Here is a 16,094-nt window from a genome sequence, read left to right on the forward strand (position 1 = left end):
TCTTCCCCCTAGCCAGAATAAAAAACTGTCAATGGTGGTGTGTTGACAATCCAAACTATGAATGTCGCAACCCATATTTTAGCGGTTGGTGGAAAAGCCTCCGTTTTCCTCACAATCAAATTCGTTTTGTACATCTCAACTGGTAGCAGCTTTTATTGCAAAGAGAGGTATATACAAATTGTCCTGTGTAACAGAAGACAAAGCTAAGAAAGTGACTATGCCTGCAGGCACACATTCTCTTCAAAGCTCAAAAACTCTACTTTCGGAATCTACTGCTTTAGAAAACCAAATCACCCTCCGTCTGTACTCACACCTAAGTTTGAAAGTCTCTCTCTCCCACTTTCTAGACACAATTTTCTGCTTTGAAGATTGACCTTAAATGTATACTTTTCCAAAGACATTTCCAGGAGTGACACTCAAATTAACTTTCTTTCATCAATCTCAGCTACACTGGGGTTATTTCCGCTGTGGCTCACCACCTCTTTTTTTCTGACTTTGGGAATACCTTTCTTGTTTTCCAACCTTGGATATACTTCTAAGAGCGTTGTCACTGTTGATTATGTGCATGGTACATATATTATTTGTGCTGTGACTACTTTGTTCCTGTAATTTTATTTGTAAGGCATCGGTATTTGCTATTTTAAATAAACGACATTTATTTTTGGTTTTTAATTTTTACATTCTGAGATGAGTATTTTCTATTGCTGTAATAGATGTGACCTTTGATTTGAATATGCAGTTTCTATAGAATTATTGTGTATCTATCTGTGCAACCCATTGGCGGGTGGAATCCTTTATGTTCACAGTGAGTTATGTGAACACCCCAATGGCCCGGGGTCTGATCCGCGTTGTATTACAATGTTATCACAATGGCTATAAATTTCAGAACATCAAAAGGGTGAGCACATCCGCTCATTCTTATTTGAGTGCCCTTTCTTTCTGCTGGGAGGTTGTTTCCATTTAACTTCATTGCATTAAAAGTGGAGTACAAGCCGCTACCCAAAGATAATACAGACGTTTCTGGAGGACTAGTCTACAGCACTAAGGATAATAACATGCACAGGGATATCTTGGATGCAGGAGGTCTTAACTTTCTGTTGCTAAAGAAAATGGTTAATAAGATTCAGCGCATCCCTGCAGAAACCTAAGGAAAACTGACCTGTCTCATCTTAGAGTAAGGTTTTTTTTTAAAACCAAAATGGATGGAACTCCAGTGGTCTCAGCAGAAGGCAGTAATGGTACAATTGGTAGGAGGAGGAACTGACAAGCAAAACAATGAAATATCATAACACAGCCTCATGTGCTAATGCCTACTTTTTATTTGAGCAAACCCTGTGCTGCTTATTTAAAGTCAGAGAGGCTGTGTCTGTTGTCAAAGGCATATTGTATTCCCATTTCTATATACAGTCCAAGCAAAAATTTACTTTATCATGTGAAAGTGGTGATTACCTGCATAATCTTCTGATGGTTTTTCATCCTTCAAGTTCAAGGTGTTGTCTATGTGCGTTCGGTCCCGCCTGGCAAACTCGTCAACATTTTCTGACTCCTCTGAGAAAGGGAAAAAGAAAAACAGCATATAATTCTTGCAGGGTCTTAGCCTCTACTATGTTTTGTTGTTGCTTAAACACCACATTATGGTGGGAACACACAGCGACACATCTCCCGCTCTTTCACTCATTAAGCTGAATCTGTTTTCAAGGATTTTGTATGTCCCCTTTTCTCACCCACTCCAAAAGGTAACTTTTCAGGCCGGTGACCCTGATTATTTACGACTCCACTGATTCTCAGTCTGGAACAGACACTGCACTGTTTAGTAGTACATCAGCCTCCACAATCTTTCACTCTTCCGAACTGCCAATATCTCGGATCGCTGATTTAAAGGGCGTGTTCAGGGACCATGCGAGTATTATGGCATTGTTGTAAGATTAGTTCGATCATTTTGAGGGGTAGGGGTGGCATTAGGAGAAGTGAGTGGTTTGGTTAAATTAAACGCTCCCATGAAGCAAAACAACAGGCTTTGTGGGTGGGTTGGGATGCATATTATATTACATCTACACATTGTTAATAAAGGTTGTTTGTTCATTAGAGCAATTAAACACAAAAGCATTCATGTAAATGAGTTGAATGTCAGGGAACACAGACGGTTCACCGAGGAAATAATTTATTGACCTTCTCTTTCTTTATTTGAAGCATATTGTGACAAAGTAAAATGCTCAACACCACACAGTATTAAAGCAGAGAACTGAAACTAGAGAACTCCTGGCTCAACTCCAAATATATAACCAGAGAGATCCCTCTTCTCGCCATACTTGGTTTGCTCTAGTCCTGGGTGGTAACCTCTGCTCCATTCGCAAAGTTTGTGGAGTTTTCCGCACTCCATGGAGCATGCAGAGTGGTGTTTTTTTCCTCACTCGCGCTCGCCAATGTTAAGTTGGAGAGTGAGGAAAATCGAAAGCTAGACCACCTCCCAGTGAGATTTCTCAATCTGGGCGGTCTCGTATGGTTGCTACCACACACGTTGAGAAATCATCCGTTCGCGTTGAGCAAGCTGTAGCTCGAGAAGAAAATCTACTCGAGTGGCAGAAAGAAGCCTTGCCCTACTGCGCTGCGTATGGTGCTATTTGCACTGATTGTCCAGCATAGGACAAACATGCGGCGCTAAAAATAAGTGCAAATGGCATGACCGAACGTATGCCGACGCTTGCGGGACTCCGAGTAGTGCAGCAGAGTTTTACCCGGAACTCTGCCCAGGCCTAGTTTGCACACAGTCTAAAGCATGGGTACTCACAAACATTTTCCCTGGGGCCACAAAGTATGATCTATGATGGGACTGTGGTCTGCAATGACAACAGTGTGGCGATCGGGCAATACGGGGTTTGTATGGTGGGTGCAGGGGAAGCTAAGCATGCGCAGTGCAAAAACAGAAAAACTGGGATCATCCACGGCATCCCCACTTGACCAAATTGTGTGATCCTAGGTAAATGTTTTTTTTTCCACTTTGCCTCCATTTCCTTCCTGTGTGTTTTGGTTTAATAAATTATGATGTTGTCTATTTATGATAGCAACCCAGAGGGTGCAAACGAAAACTGACGCATCTTAGTTCACTATTGGCATTGTGGTCAGGATCGGTGGAAGCATGAATGTTTTTAAATTAATGTTTGTAAACTATCATTTAAAAAATATATATATATCTTATCGGATGTACTAGGGGGAAAAGGGTATGCATGTTAATGAAATACACGTTTTTTTGAATTCTGATGAGACTTTATCGTATTTTTACATGTTTGTTGTCTTTACAAAATAAAGTAGTTTCTAAACTTAAGTGGTGCAAGACGCCTTAGCTACTTCCATTCTGAATGTTAGTGTTGAGCAGTCCAGTGCTGCTGTTCACTAAGGGGCCGCATGGAAAGGTCAGGAGGACTGCACTTTGAGTATCACTGGTCTATAGCCTGACTGCAATTTGCTGTCCATAGAGAGATATTATGGTTGGTTTTGCAGTTAATGGGACTGCCCTGTGGAGGAAAACACACAGGAGGAACCTTGCAATAAGACTAGCCACTAGCAATCGCTCAGGGAAGCATTGTGACCTCTTCAGTTGGGTACAGCTGGGTTCCAGTGGCACACTGAGCGAGGAACCTTGGCTACCTAGGCTGAGACTGTCTATTGCACAACCAAGTGATTGTCAATGGTTAAACTTATTGCAAGCATTCCTTCTATCACCTTTTTGGTGCCCACGTATAGGAATACCCTAAGAGGTCATGGGTGTAGCTAAACGTGGGCCCCTTGCTGACATTTAAAATAAGGGCCTAAAAATATTACCACTGTACTGGTCGAGCTCTTATACCAGACTGATCTTTAACACACCCGTAATGCTGATTTATGCTGATTTCAAATTATCTCATAGAGATCTGGCTCTCGTTGAAGATCCTTTTTCCTATTGTAATGAATGTTTAAGGACAAATTACATGCTCACCATGCCATTAGCGGCTTCTAAAATGAAACAAGCCAATAGGATATATTCTTTTTTTAATATAATTCTAACTCAGAAATGTTAATGGTTGTCCTCATTCAGACATCCTTGCGATATTTACTTTTGAACATCCAGAGGAAGCTTACTTGTCTGGTGAGTGTGGAGCATTGGGCCTACTTAACCGCTTCCGCGCTACCGCGTTTTCCCGCTGTGCGCTGGATTTTCAAAAATCGCAGGTTACGTGACACAGCCAGCTCGTCATGCGCGTAGCGCAGGTAACGCCCATGACGAGCTGGCTTTGTCATCCGCGCGGAAGTGGATAAGTCAAAGCGAGGGTCAGATATGCGTTCAACATGACAATTATCCTAGAATGTTATACCTTGCCACAGACAGCATCATCGCCTCATCCGTTTTCCTGTCCCAGTCCTTAAGAAGTGAGCAGCTCCCCTTCTCGTCATAAACGTATTACCTAGCAAAATCTAAAGGTTCCCCCGCTATATCCCAAAATGCGAAAAAGGAAGAACTAGGAACGACCACCGCCTGTTCTTTTCTTTCTGCGAGACAGAGCGGTTTCCTAGAAAATCTTCAGTTAAGAGATATTTTATCTTTATTGTAATATGTTTTAACTCATTATCTTATCCTGCAGAAACTTGGTATAGCAGTCTTTTTATTTAGCTCGATCGCTTTACCCTGCAGAGCAGGCGTTGATCAAAACAGTGTGTATTAGGGTGGGGTTTGCAGCACTTTCTGTTCCTTTATTGTTGTTTTTTCCTGGCATGTATTCAAGGATGCAAAGTGTTTCTTTATTTTCCTCTATGGCAGCCTTTAGAAGCACTGGTATTGGATCACAGTCTGATTTCAATATAGAGGTTCCCGCAAGATTTCAAGACCAGATTTATTTTGTTGCCTTGGAACTGAAGTGGAATCAGGCAATGTGGTGTCCTCTTTCGGAATTACCACTACTGCTGAGCTACCGGGAACTTCTACTAAGGATCCTTCACTTTCCACCCTCCTGCAGATGATTAATGAAGAATTGGAGGATGCTTAGGGTAAAAGAAGGAGCCAATCCTCGACTCCTTAAGATTGCAGTACCAGAAGGTACATACTGATGACCATGATAAGTAAGGTAAGAGGGTTTGATTGGTTCATGGAGATGAGCTCTCTGAACTATATCACCATGTAAGGGAAAATTTGGGATTATCTACTCCAGTCGCAGAGCGTGACTACAAGGAATTTTTTCACCCAATATCAATGTCCTGACTCTGACTCTCTCCCTTTGCATACTGGAGTACGCAGGGTACTATACCCTTAATTGAATGACATTGACAAGACTGCTTTTTCCAGAATCTTGTCCAAGATCTAACCTCTGGAGGGTTTTCCTGAAAAGTTCCCACCTACTGTTAAGGTGGATAACCTTTTGGCTGAGCGGTCCTCCCAGGGCACAGTGATTTCGATCCCATCTGACCAGGTGTATAAAAAGGTTGAAGGTTAATTAAAAGGGCTTATGCTGCTTCCAATTCTTCTTTCGGGGCAAACATCTACATCACTTAAATGGTTCCATTACTTCATATGGACTTTCAGTCATTGGCATAGCTCATGAATGACTGGGTGGATGCATCAGCTGTCTTGTTCATGTTGGAGCTATAGGTTTGTTTCCTATCGCATGTGATCTCAGTGGCTACTTCAGGTACCAATATTTGGATGTACTTCTGGAAGGTAGGCGCTGCTCAAAAATCAATACTAATGAAGCGGTCTTAGAAGGCTTCAAGATATTTGGTCACCAATTGTAAGAAATGGTGCAGAAGGTTGTTGAAAATAAAAGGTTGATCTCTCCAGATCACCAGCATTTGCGAGGTATAAGGCATGACTATTCATCCCTTGCTGTGGGATGCAGCATGTCCATTTCAGTCAGAGGTGGCTCTAGGTTACAGACGCCTGGGTCACTCACACGGGGTTAGAGGATAGCTCATTGAGTTTTTCACCCTTCCAGATCCAGGTTTTTGCCAACCCCACTGCAACACAGTCCTATACTTTCAAGGATTCAGCTACTTCTGGAGAAGCTTGAGCATGTTCAACAGGACTAAAATCTTCTGACGGGGATCAGCATTTCTGCTCAATAAATCCAATCTTCAGCCCTCTCCAACTCCAAAGTTTATCAGGACATTAGTCAGGGCAGTTGTAGATGACGTGTTTCTCACGGAGGATAGGCAGTTCTATCTTGTTACACATCTGTCTTCGCTATTGTCGAAGTTCAAGGCTTCAACCAGACTGTGGTTATGGAGCTAGGGTGATATGGCTTCAACTTTAGCAATTCTCCCATGGGCTCTCCTTCAATTAGTACCCACTAGTGCACCATATTCTTCAGCACTGGAGTTCTGTGTATCAGTAATATGAAGCATGGATTTCAATGCCTTCAGAAATCATACTGCTTTAATGGTGGAAATCTCCATTCAATCTGTCCAAAGGGCACAGGTTGACTTTCCCACCAACAAGAATACCGAAAACAGATGCTAGCGAGATGCAGTACTGGAGGGATCGAAAGCACCAAAGCAAATGGAACATTTCCAAGAGCTTTGAATCTTTGAACTGGAGAATGCTAGCTGAGGTTTGGAAGGCTCCTCTGTGGTTTGCTCCCTTTTTTCAGAATCTGGCAGTATGTTTACTGATGGGCAACCAGGTTATGAGATCTTACATCAACCGCCAGGAGTAGAAATCAGATATCTCTTTATCTCCTTTCCCGGAAGATAGAGCTTTGGGCAGAGAGGAATTTCCTCTCTCTTTCAGCAGTATGTCTTCTGGGGATGGAGAAAGGGCCTGCGGACTCCATGAGCAGAATTTTTCTCTCCTCAGTGACTTTGTGCCTCTCACCTAATCTGTTCAGTCAAATTATCATCAGGTTCACTCACCCATGGTCAGACCTATTAGCCACAGAAGATAGTACTTTACTTTTGAATTTCTACAGTTTGGTACTATCCGAGAAAGCTTGGGTAAAGATGCTCTTGGGATATCTTTGCACCGGGGTCTTCTATATTGACTTCCTCTTTTTCCTGATTTTCAAGACACTCCGGATTATGCAGATTTCTTTCTGTTGCTTCCAGAGTGGGCCAGAAGACCCTGGTTTCCTCTCCTCCCGGGGATGGAGCACTCCCTTCAATGGTAGCTCCCCATTCACCCTTCACCACTGAGAGTCCCTCTTCTGAAGTCAGAATCTATCATTTGCCTGAGGTTGGGGACATGGTACTTGAAAGGTTGTGTTTAGTGGCCCAGGGCTGCTCGAGAGAGAGAGTCGAAAGTATCCAACCAGCAAGGAAGCCTTCTGCCATCAGATTGTACAGTTGACACAGGTAACATTTTGAGACCTAGTGTAAGGCTGAGGAGTTTCCCCGAGTTCTTTTGACCCCATTAATTGCCTTGACTTCTTGAAAGATGCGTTTATTTTATGTTTGGTAATCTTGGCTTTTAGAGTCCCGCTAATTAATCCTCCATTTGAGCCTTTATAATCTGCAGATTTTTATTTTCTTTCCCCCAAGGTTCTATTCCTGGTCGCCACCTGCTTGGGTCGGAGAATCATTGAAACAGGTGCATTACTTTCCTTTTCTTCATTCCTGAGGATTTGTGACAATAAAGTAATTCTTCAGCCAAGCCATCTTTTACTCCCAAAACTTCCATCTAAATTCCACTGTCAGGATGACATAGTACTCCCTGTCTTCTATCCTAATTTCTTTTCCACAACAGAGTAAAAGCTTCATACTCTAGAGGCGCTAAGAGCAATTTCTGTTTACCTGAATAGAATAAGTGCCTGCTGAAGGTTGATTCCTTGTTTGTAACTTATGGCCTTTCTGGAAGGGGTATTTAGCCCTCATAATCAACCCTATATGGGAGGATTAATTTTGCGATTATTCAGGCTTATGAGTCAGCTAAAGTGAGTATCCCCACCATGGTTCAAGGCAGATCAATGAGAGTCATGGCATCCTCCAGGGCAAAGTTTAAGGGTGCATCCCTGAGACTTATCTGTAATGTTGTAACCTGGGCCTTATCGCACACTTTTGTTTCTCATTGCCGACTTCAGTTGGGGGTGCTGCATCAACTGAGTTTGGTTCCCAATATTTTGTGTTCTGTTCATGATATTTGATTTCTGAAGCATTTAATAAAATTCAGGGTATAGCATCATGCATTTTTTGTGTGAATTGTGTTCGTTTAACACCTATTTTTGGAACCAGTCACTATAGGCTTGGGCATTGGCTCATTTCGTAATAAGGACTAGAACAGAAAGACGGACAAGGAGGTAATGTCCGGGTTATTTGACGGTGATCTTCATTACTTCAAGTCCAGGACTTCCTGTCACAGTCCTGATCCCCACCCTGCTTTGCTTGTTATGATTATTTTAACTTAATATTTCAGAAAGTGGTCATTACTATTTCCCACTTTTTAGCATTCTGGGATATAACGGCCATCTTGGGGTAACTTTTAGACTTTGCTAGGCGGAGCAGGGGAACTGCTCACTTCATAAGGACTTTGACAGAAATACCCGGACTCGGTGTAATGAAGATTACAGGTAAGTAACCAGGACATTCTGATCAAACCAAAAGCATCAGAGATTGCAAACTATATTTCTAAGCTTTTTGGCTTTCTTATTTGTGATCTCTATGTGTAAGGGACAGGTTGTGGACTCTACCCCAAGCAAGTCAGGGAATGTAAAAACTCCCAAGAAATTTGTGAAATGAATATTCACTTTTTATTATTCTGTTGTTATACTTTTACCAAAGAAAAAGATGGTTATTTTCTCATTTCGGGCAGCACATTAACTTTGTTTCCAAAGCTTTACTATTGTGTCAACCAACACCTATTGCGTCTATTTTTTAATTTGTTGCCAATATTATAAAACAAGCTTGGGGCTTTTTGTACTGATGCATCAAATATTAAGCTAGTGATACTTTTAAGAGTTTATTAAGAGTTTATTTAAAAGATAACTGACAGTTTATAAATCGTTTTTATTAATGTGTGTTTATGTTTGGATTATTATAATGAAAGGAAATGTATAACATTGTATTAAATGGTTTTAAACAAGTAGCTGTAATTTTATTTCATGCAATGTATTTGATATTGAAATAAACTGCATTTATTCATAACCTAAATAATGTTTATGTTTTAAAGCATGGTTTATATTATAAGATAAAAAGAATAATTCCACTTGATGATATAAATAAATGGCGGAGGGTTGTAGGCTGTCCCTCCTTGATCTATTTTTAAACAAACTGAAAGAGTTAGTCAATTTTAAGAGCAGCTTTACACATTAATCTTAGTCCAAACAAGAGAGGTGTAATCGCAGTTCTAAATAAGCAGGCGACAATCAGTGTACCACCCCTCACATATTTCAAATATTTCAGAAAATAGAGCATTTTAAACACTTGCATTTGGCTGGTGGCATAGATCACTCTTGCACAAGTAAACCTGTGTGGAACAATGGACTTGAAGACATCCATAGTAATCGCACCCGCCTTAGTGATACACTAGCCGTGAATGAGAAAGCACAAAACAGAGCTTAACCCTGGCACTCAGGCAACCAAGGTGATTTAACTGCTTCCATGCACTGTACACAATGTCACCAAAATACCTAAAGTCACATCACAGCGTTGGTGGCAATGGAATAGGGCCTTTTACACTCTAGTTTACTACATGACATCCTCCACATACGAAAGAGGCACTGTTTGAAAGGGCTCTACATCTTCCGAGCATGATTTTGTTTGCTTTAGTCATCAGAAGTCTGCAAATAAGGGTGCATAATTCATCCCAGACCCCAGGCAAGAAAAGACTTTGAAAAAGGGGAGCTCTATCTTCCTCCAGATCTAGTAGGTGATAATGGCACCAATTGTTAACAGGGTTATAGGTGTTGATTGTCCGCAACCAGTGTACAGTGATTCCTCAGACGAAACCACAACAAATTACAAATATTTTTGTAATCAGGTGGAGCTACAGCCTCAGGAGCTGTCACATGGCTTTATACTTTCTCTGTAAAACCTGTGTGTTTGTTGCATGATATGAACGTTGGGATGGTGCGAGTCTGATTCCCTGCTGCCCCTTAGGAGATGTATGCCGACCCCGCCCAGCAGACCCGGCAGCAAGAAAGCCCCTTGGTTCACCGACGAACTCAAGAGCTCCAAGAAGAACTGCCGAGCCCTCGAGAAAGTCTGGAGAAGGGAACCTACACCGGACAACAGGACCTCCTTCAAGCTTGCCACCCGGAAGCACCACCAGCTGATCCGCGCCGCCAAGAAAACAGCATTCAAGGAACGGCTGGACAACAACGCACACAACTGCAAGGAACTCTTCAACATCGTGAAAGAGCTCTCCAACCCCAGCGCAGGAAACAACGACATCACCCCATCGCAAGACCTCTGCAACTCCCTCGCTTCATACTTCCACAACAAGATCGCGGACATACACAACAGCTTCAACAACCTTCCAACGCACACCATGACCGAACAACCACCCCCCACCACCACCCTCCACGCCTGGACCCCGATCAGCACCGAAGACACCATCCGCACGATGAACTCCATCCACTCCGGATCACCGACCGACCCCTGCCCTCACCACGTCTTCAACAAGGCCGACGCTGTCATCGCACCCCACCTGCGAGACATCATCAACACATCCTTCGACACCGCCACCTTCCCTGAGAGCTGGAAACACGCCGAACTCAGCGCTCTACTCAAGAAACCAACAGCGGACCCCACCGAACTCAAGAACTACCGCCCCATCTCGCTCCTCCCGTTTCCAGCCAAAGTCATCGAGAAGACCGTCAACAAGCAGATGGCCGCCTTCCTCGAGACGAACGGATCCCTCGACCCCTCACAGTCCGGCTTCCGAGCCAATCACAGCACCGAGACCGCCCTCATCGCCGCCACTGATGACATCCGAGCCCTGATGGACAATGGAGAAACAGCAGCCCTCATCCTCCTAGACCTCTCCGCGGCCTTCGAAACGGTCTGCCACCGCACCCTAGTACAGCGCCTCAGCAACATCGGAATCCAGGACAAGGCGCTGGAATGGATCATCTCCTTCCTCGACGGAAGAACACAGAGAGTCCGCCTACCACCGTACAAGTCAGAGGCCTCCGAAGTCATCTGCGGCGTCCCTCAAGGATCATCTCTGAGCCCCACTCTCTTCAACGTCTACATGAGCCCCCTCGCGGCCATCGTACGCAAACACAACCTCAGCATAATCTCCTACGCCGACGACACCCAGCTGATCCTCTCCCTGACCAACGACCCCGCCTCCGCCAGAGCCAACCTGCACGAAGGAATGAGAGAGGTAGCCGAGTGGATGACGACCAGCCGCCTAAAACTGAACTCGGACAAGACGGAGGTCCTCATCCTGGGCTCTTCCCCCTCCGCCTGGGACGACTCCTGGTGGCCCCCCGCCCTGGGCACCGCACCCAAACCGACAGACCATGCACGCAACCTGGGCTTCATCCTGGACTCCTCCCTCTCCATGACCAGACAAGTCAACAACGTCTCCTCGGCGTGCTTCAACATCCTACGCATGCTACGGAAGATTTTCCGGTGGATCCCCACCGAGACCAGGAAGACCGTCACCCAGGCCCTCGTCACCAGCCGACTGGACTACGGCAACGCCCTCTACGCCGGTACCACCGCCAAGCTCCAGAAGAGACTCCAGCGGATCCAGAACGCCTCAGCCAGACTCATCCTCGACATCCCACGAACCAGCCACATCACCGGACATCTGAGAGACCTTCACTGGCTCCCCGTCAACAAAAGAATAACCTTCCGCCTCCTCACCCACGCACACAAAGCCCTACACGACCAAGGCCCGAGCTACCTCAACAGCCGGATCAACTTCTACGCACCCAAACGCCACCTCCGATCAGCCAACCACGCCCTCGCCGCCGTCCCCCGCATCCGAAGAACGACTACAGGAGGAAGGTCCTTCTCCTACCTGGCCGCCAAGACCTGGAACTCCCTCCCTCCCGACCTGCGCCTGACCCAAGACCACCTCTCCTTCAGGAAGAAGCTGAAGACCTGGCTGTTCGAGCAGTAGCGGCACCCTCCCCCCCCCCCCCCCCCCCTCCCTCCCCAGCGCCTTGAGACCCTACGGGTATGTAGCGCGCTCTACAAGTGTCACTGATTGATTGATTGATTGATAATCCTGCTAGCTCTCTGTGCGCCATCCGATACCCTTAACCTTACAGGGAAACAAATGTATGTGCAATCCCAGAAAAATGACAACTCTGTCTCTGCAAGCAATTGTTGTAAGAGATATAGCACCTTTTAGTTCGAACTCTCATGTATACCCAAAGACAAATACGCAAGAAGTACACAACCTGCAGTTTCAAAATGTATTGAAGCAGTGAGATCCTTGAGTAAAATACGTGTGCTGCAATTAATAATAGAACGAAACATATTACCATGATTAGCAATGCAAGAATAGTGGAGAGAATGAATAATTTCACCATTGTGCTAAAACAATGAATATGTTGGCATATATGTGGTGTAATATAGTATAATGTAGTGTGCTCCTACCTAATGCTCCTTAACCTAGTTTGGCCTAGGGTGGCTGATCTGCCAAGAATCTCTGCAGAGTGATCTAACTCCCCATTAGCTGCGGGCAAGTGTCATCAGGTTGTCCGTCTTATTGTAGAGCGGGACATCCCTTGTAGAAAGGACAGGAATCAGCTGTGCTGGAATTCCGACATACCGCGACCTCGAAGCGTTAGCAGAGTGCTTCTCAGAATTTAAAAAGGGAGTGTTCGTATATATTTTAAACAGTGCCCATGATGGCATGTCGAGGTCTTTGTCATGCCGCAATTGTTTACGTTAGCTAGATAGCGTTGTTGCCTGCTGGGAAACAATAAGCCATGGCATTTGTGCAGTAAACCTTATACACCTCAAGAACTGCATGATCTGAACAACCCAAGAAAGCTTAAGGGCAGCCCTGTTGTCTAACAGATGAATTTAAAATGTGTCTAATATGAATGATAGCACTAATGTCCAAAGTCTGCGCCCATAAGATTATGCATAAGATCTGTAATAGCTCTGCTGTCTAACACGTGAGATTGTCAAACATATAGCCATATGCAAGTCAGATGAGATTTTCAAATGTATGATATGGGCCATTGATGTCTAGGGTATGAGCTCGAATGATCTGTGTTACTTGATTGCAACCAAGCTATCTAATTCCTGAACATGTGCAACAAACTGATAGGTATATTGTGTAATATCTCAAACATCAAGTTCTTACAGGAGGAAAACCTGCAGAGTTATTTTCCCAACCAGGGAAGGAAAATATATTAAGGATTGCTGCAGACAGCACTCAAGGCACTGCCACCTAAGTTAGAACAGAGATAATGCCTGGGTTACTGAGCTGGACTGGAATGGATGGCCAGCTATGCAGTAACGCCGAGTTAATAGGGCCAAACATTAGACTTAATTCTGCTCGGCGTACACTAAGTCAAACAAAAACAGACACTTTCGTACTTGGTACCACACAGGTTAGATTTTTTGAAAGAAAAATAACTTTTTCGTAGCAATGAAGACTTCTAGATGTTTTCAAATCTGGACATTAGAGCTCCATGTTTCAACATCTTTAAAATGCCTATTTACATTGAGACTTTCTTAAAATTATTACCAAAGAACATCGATGTAGAGGACTCTGAAGTCTCCTTTACTCAAAGGTTTTCCTTGATCAGAATAGCCAGAGTAAAGCTGTTGAAAACCAGTATGACTGATGAGCTAGTCGCCTGAAAAGGTAAGAACTGTCGATTTCTAAGCTTCATGGCACGAAAGCCAATGGAAGCATCAAGTCTAGATTTCAGCTGCTCCAAAATACATTCTGTACTTGTGACTCTGCCCCTGAAGAAAGGGTGGATTTTGCACAGTGCCTTCAAGCAAACCCCGAACTCTGTGTACATCCAAATGCCTCTTTGCTGAGTGTATCCAGTCTACTTTCCAAGAGTTTAAAGTATATTGACACAGTAGTCCTCTCTTTATTTTCTAGTCAAGTGAAGGCGACCTTGAAATTAGACAGCTCTGCAATGAGTCCAGCTACCCAGCTGGTGTTCCAGCCAAGTCAGATGAAAAGCCTGTATCAGATTTCATTGGTGGGAGAAGTGGATAGGTCGGAGAACAGGTGTATTGAACTGGGTCACTTTCTGAACTAACCCGACGTTCCATACTGAAATTACTGAATTATCACTATAAAAAGGAGCTATGATATCTCTTAAATGCGGGATTTCCAATCGGACACCAGATCATTTTAAGCTGTATTAACAATTATGGTCCTTAAAGATCACACCATAGTGAACGTGTGTTTGTGAGTATATATATATATATATATATATATATATATATATATATATATATATATATATATATATATATATATATATATATATATATACACACATATATACACACATATATACACATTTACATATATTTGCATTATTTCATAGTGTCAAAAATACATAGATGCAAAGACACAAAGGTTTTTAACACCTTACATGTGATCCTGTGTTGTAGGATTTCTACAGGACTGAGCGCCACATCTTCTAAATGTTGAAAAAGGATGTAGACCTGCCTAAGGGCCTCTGTATTCCTTGCCTTTTTAGATACTAGATGTTGAACCAGTTGAGGGAAACCCAGCTTCATCATGTTTACCGGTTCAAAGGGCGTAAGCACCGCAAAACCCTGGCTGCTACACTATATAAACACTTACTTTGGGGTATAAACCCAGGAGAACCTATCTATTCCACATATTTTTGATGAGGATGAGAAGAGGAGTACAAACTCTGCTCTCACACTTGACCCCCTCTGCTGTATCAATTTTTTGTCAGGATGTCAAACTGTTCCAGCACATTCATGTGCTTAAATTCCACCATGTTCTCAGAACAATGGAAGATGTCCTGGCCAAAAAGACTAGATGTGGTAATAAAATATTTTTGTAAAACCGAGAAGGGTATCAATCTTGTTTCCAGGTTGTTTAAATCTTGCTTGAAAGTGATAAAGTAAAAAGTGTCTATAATCTGATCAACCTCAGAAAGGTCACAGGATGTGACTCCCACTTTGATTTAACACCAATTTCCAGGGCACGCACACATACATCTCTAGAGTAGGTACATTACTACCAGTAGCAAGAGCAAGGTAAAAGTTTGAAATCGTGACTGGTTTCAACTGCAGTGTCACAGTAATGAAGACAAAGGTGAAAAAATTGATACAATACTCGATGAGACTCAGAGGAACTTTGGCTGATTTAGACTTTGTAAGATGGTACACTCCGTCACAAACATGAAGAATATACCGTTTGTCGTATAACAAGTGCCATAGGATAGAATTTACGTGTGATACGATGTGCGGGTTATCCGTCACATTTGTGACGGAGTATGCCATCTGCTAAAGTTTAAATCAAGCCCACAGGCTCTTCACCATAGTCACAAACCTTGGGACCCAGAAAAAGTGAACAAACAAAGAAGTTCTAATAGCCATGTCAGATTGTAGCTTGTGAAATTCACTTCTCCTGTCAATCAGACTATTACTGGTCTGTCTGTACTTTGGTATGTGAGGAGGTTCTGAGGTGGAAGAACATGTTACTTACCTTTCGTAACGATTTATCTGGTAGAGACTCTATCAAGCAACAGATTCCTTACTGTAGAATATTCCACTGGCGTCAGACTGGATACCAGTAGGCGGCATCGTTCAGCTCTACCTGGCATCGTCCAGCCCGGAAGTGGCCTGCCCAGTGCCCATACAGAAGCCACACCAAAGCACTTATTTCAGTGCTTGACTGTTTTTCTGCACCAGAAGCACAGAGTCAAGCTGAAGAAGTACTAGAATGACTAGTGTGACAAGTGAGGTCCTGCAACACCGCTTGCTTCAATTGCAAATTACATACAATTTGTATAACAGGGAAGATCAGTAAGGACTCTGTGGCTAGATAGAGCCTCCACCAGAAAAGGTGTTACTGAAGGTAAGTAACTTGTTCATCTGCTAGAGACTTCTAGCCAACGATTCCTTACCTTAGAATAGATACCATAGCAATCTCTCCCCAGGGTTGGGTCTGAGGACTGTGTTAAATGAAGAAGTCCTGGAAGACTGAACGGGCTAAA

The 16,094-nt window shown here is 43.5% G+C and overlaps 1 protein-coding gene across 2 annotated transcripts in view; it reads right to left on the bottom strand.

Annotated features, from left to right (window-relative positions):
- The window catches only part of SRL (sarcalumenin), a 212,675-nt gene that overhangs the window by 114,906 nt on the left and 81,675 nt on the right, over nt 1–16,094 (bottom strand). For both annotated transcript variants that reach the window (XM_086941387.1, XM_086941386.1), the window contains exon 3: nt 1,450–1,548. In XM_086941387.1, coding sequence (XP_086797513.1) covers nt 1,450–1,548 — 99 coding nt within the window. The remainder of the gene's footprint in view (nt 1–1,449; nt 1,549–16,094) is intronic.

The sequence above is a fragment of the Lissotriton vulgaris genome, chromosome 10 (assembly GCF_964263255.1).
Source record: "Lissotriton vulgaris chromosome 10, aLisVul1.2, whole genome shotgun sequence".
Lineage (NCBI taxonomy): Eukaryota > Metazoa > Chordata > Amphibia > Caudata > Salamandridae > Lissotriton > Lissotriton vulgaris.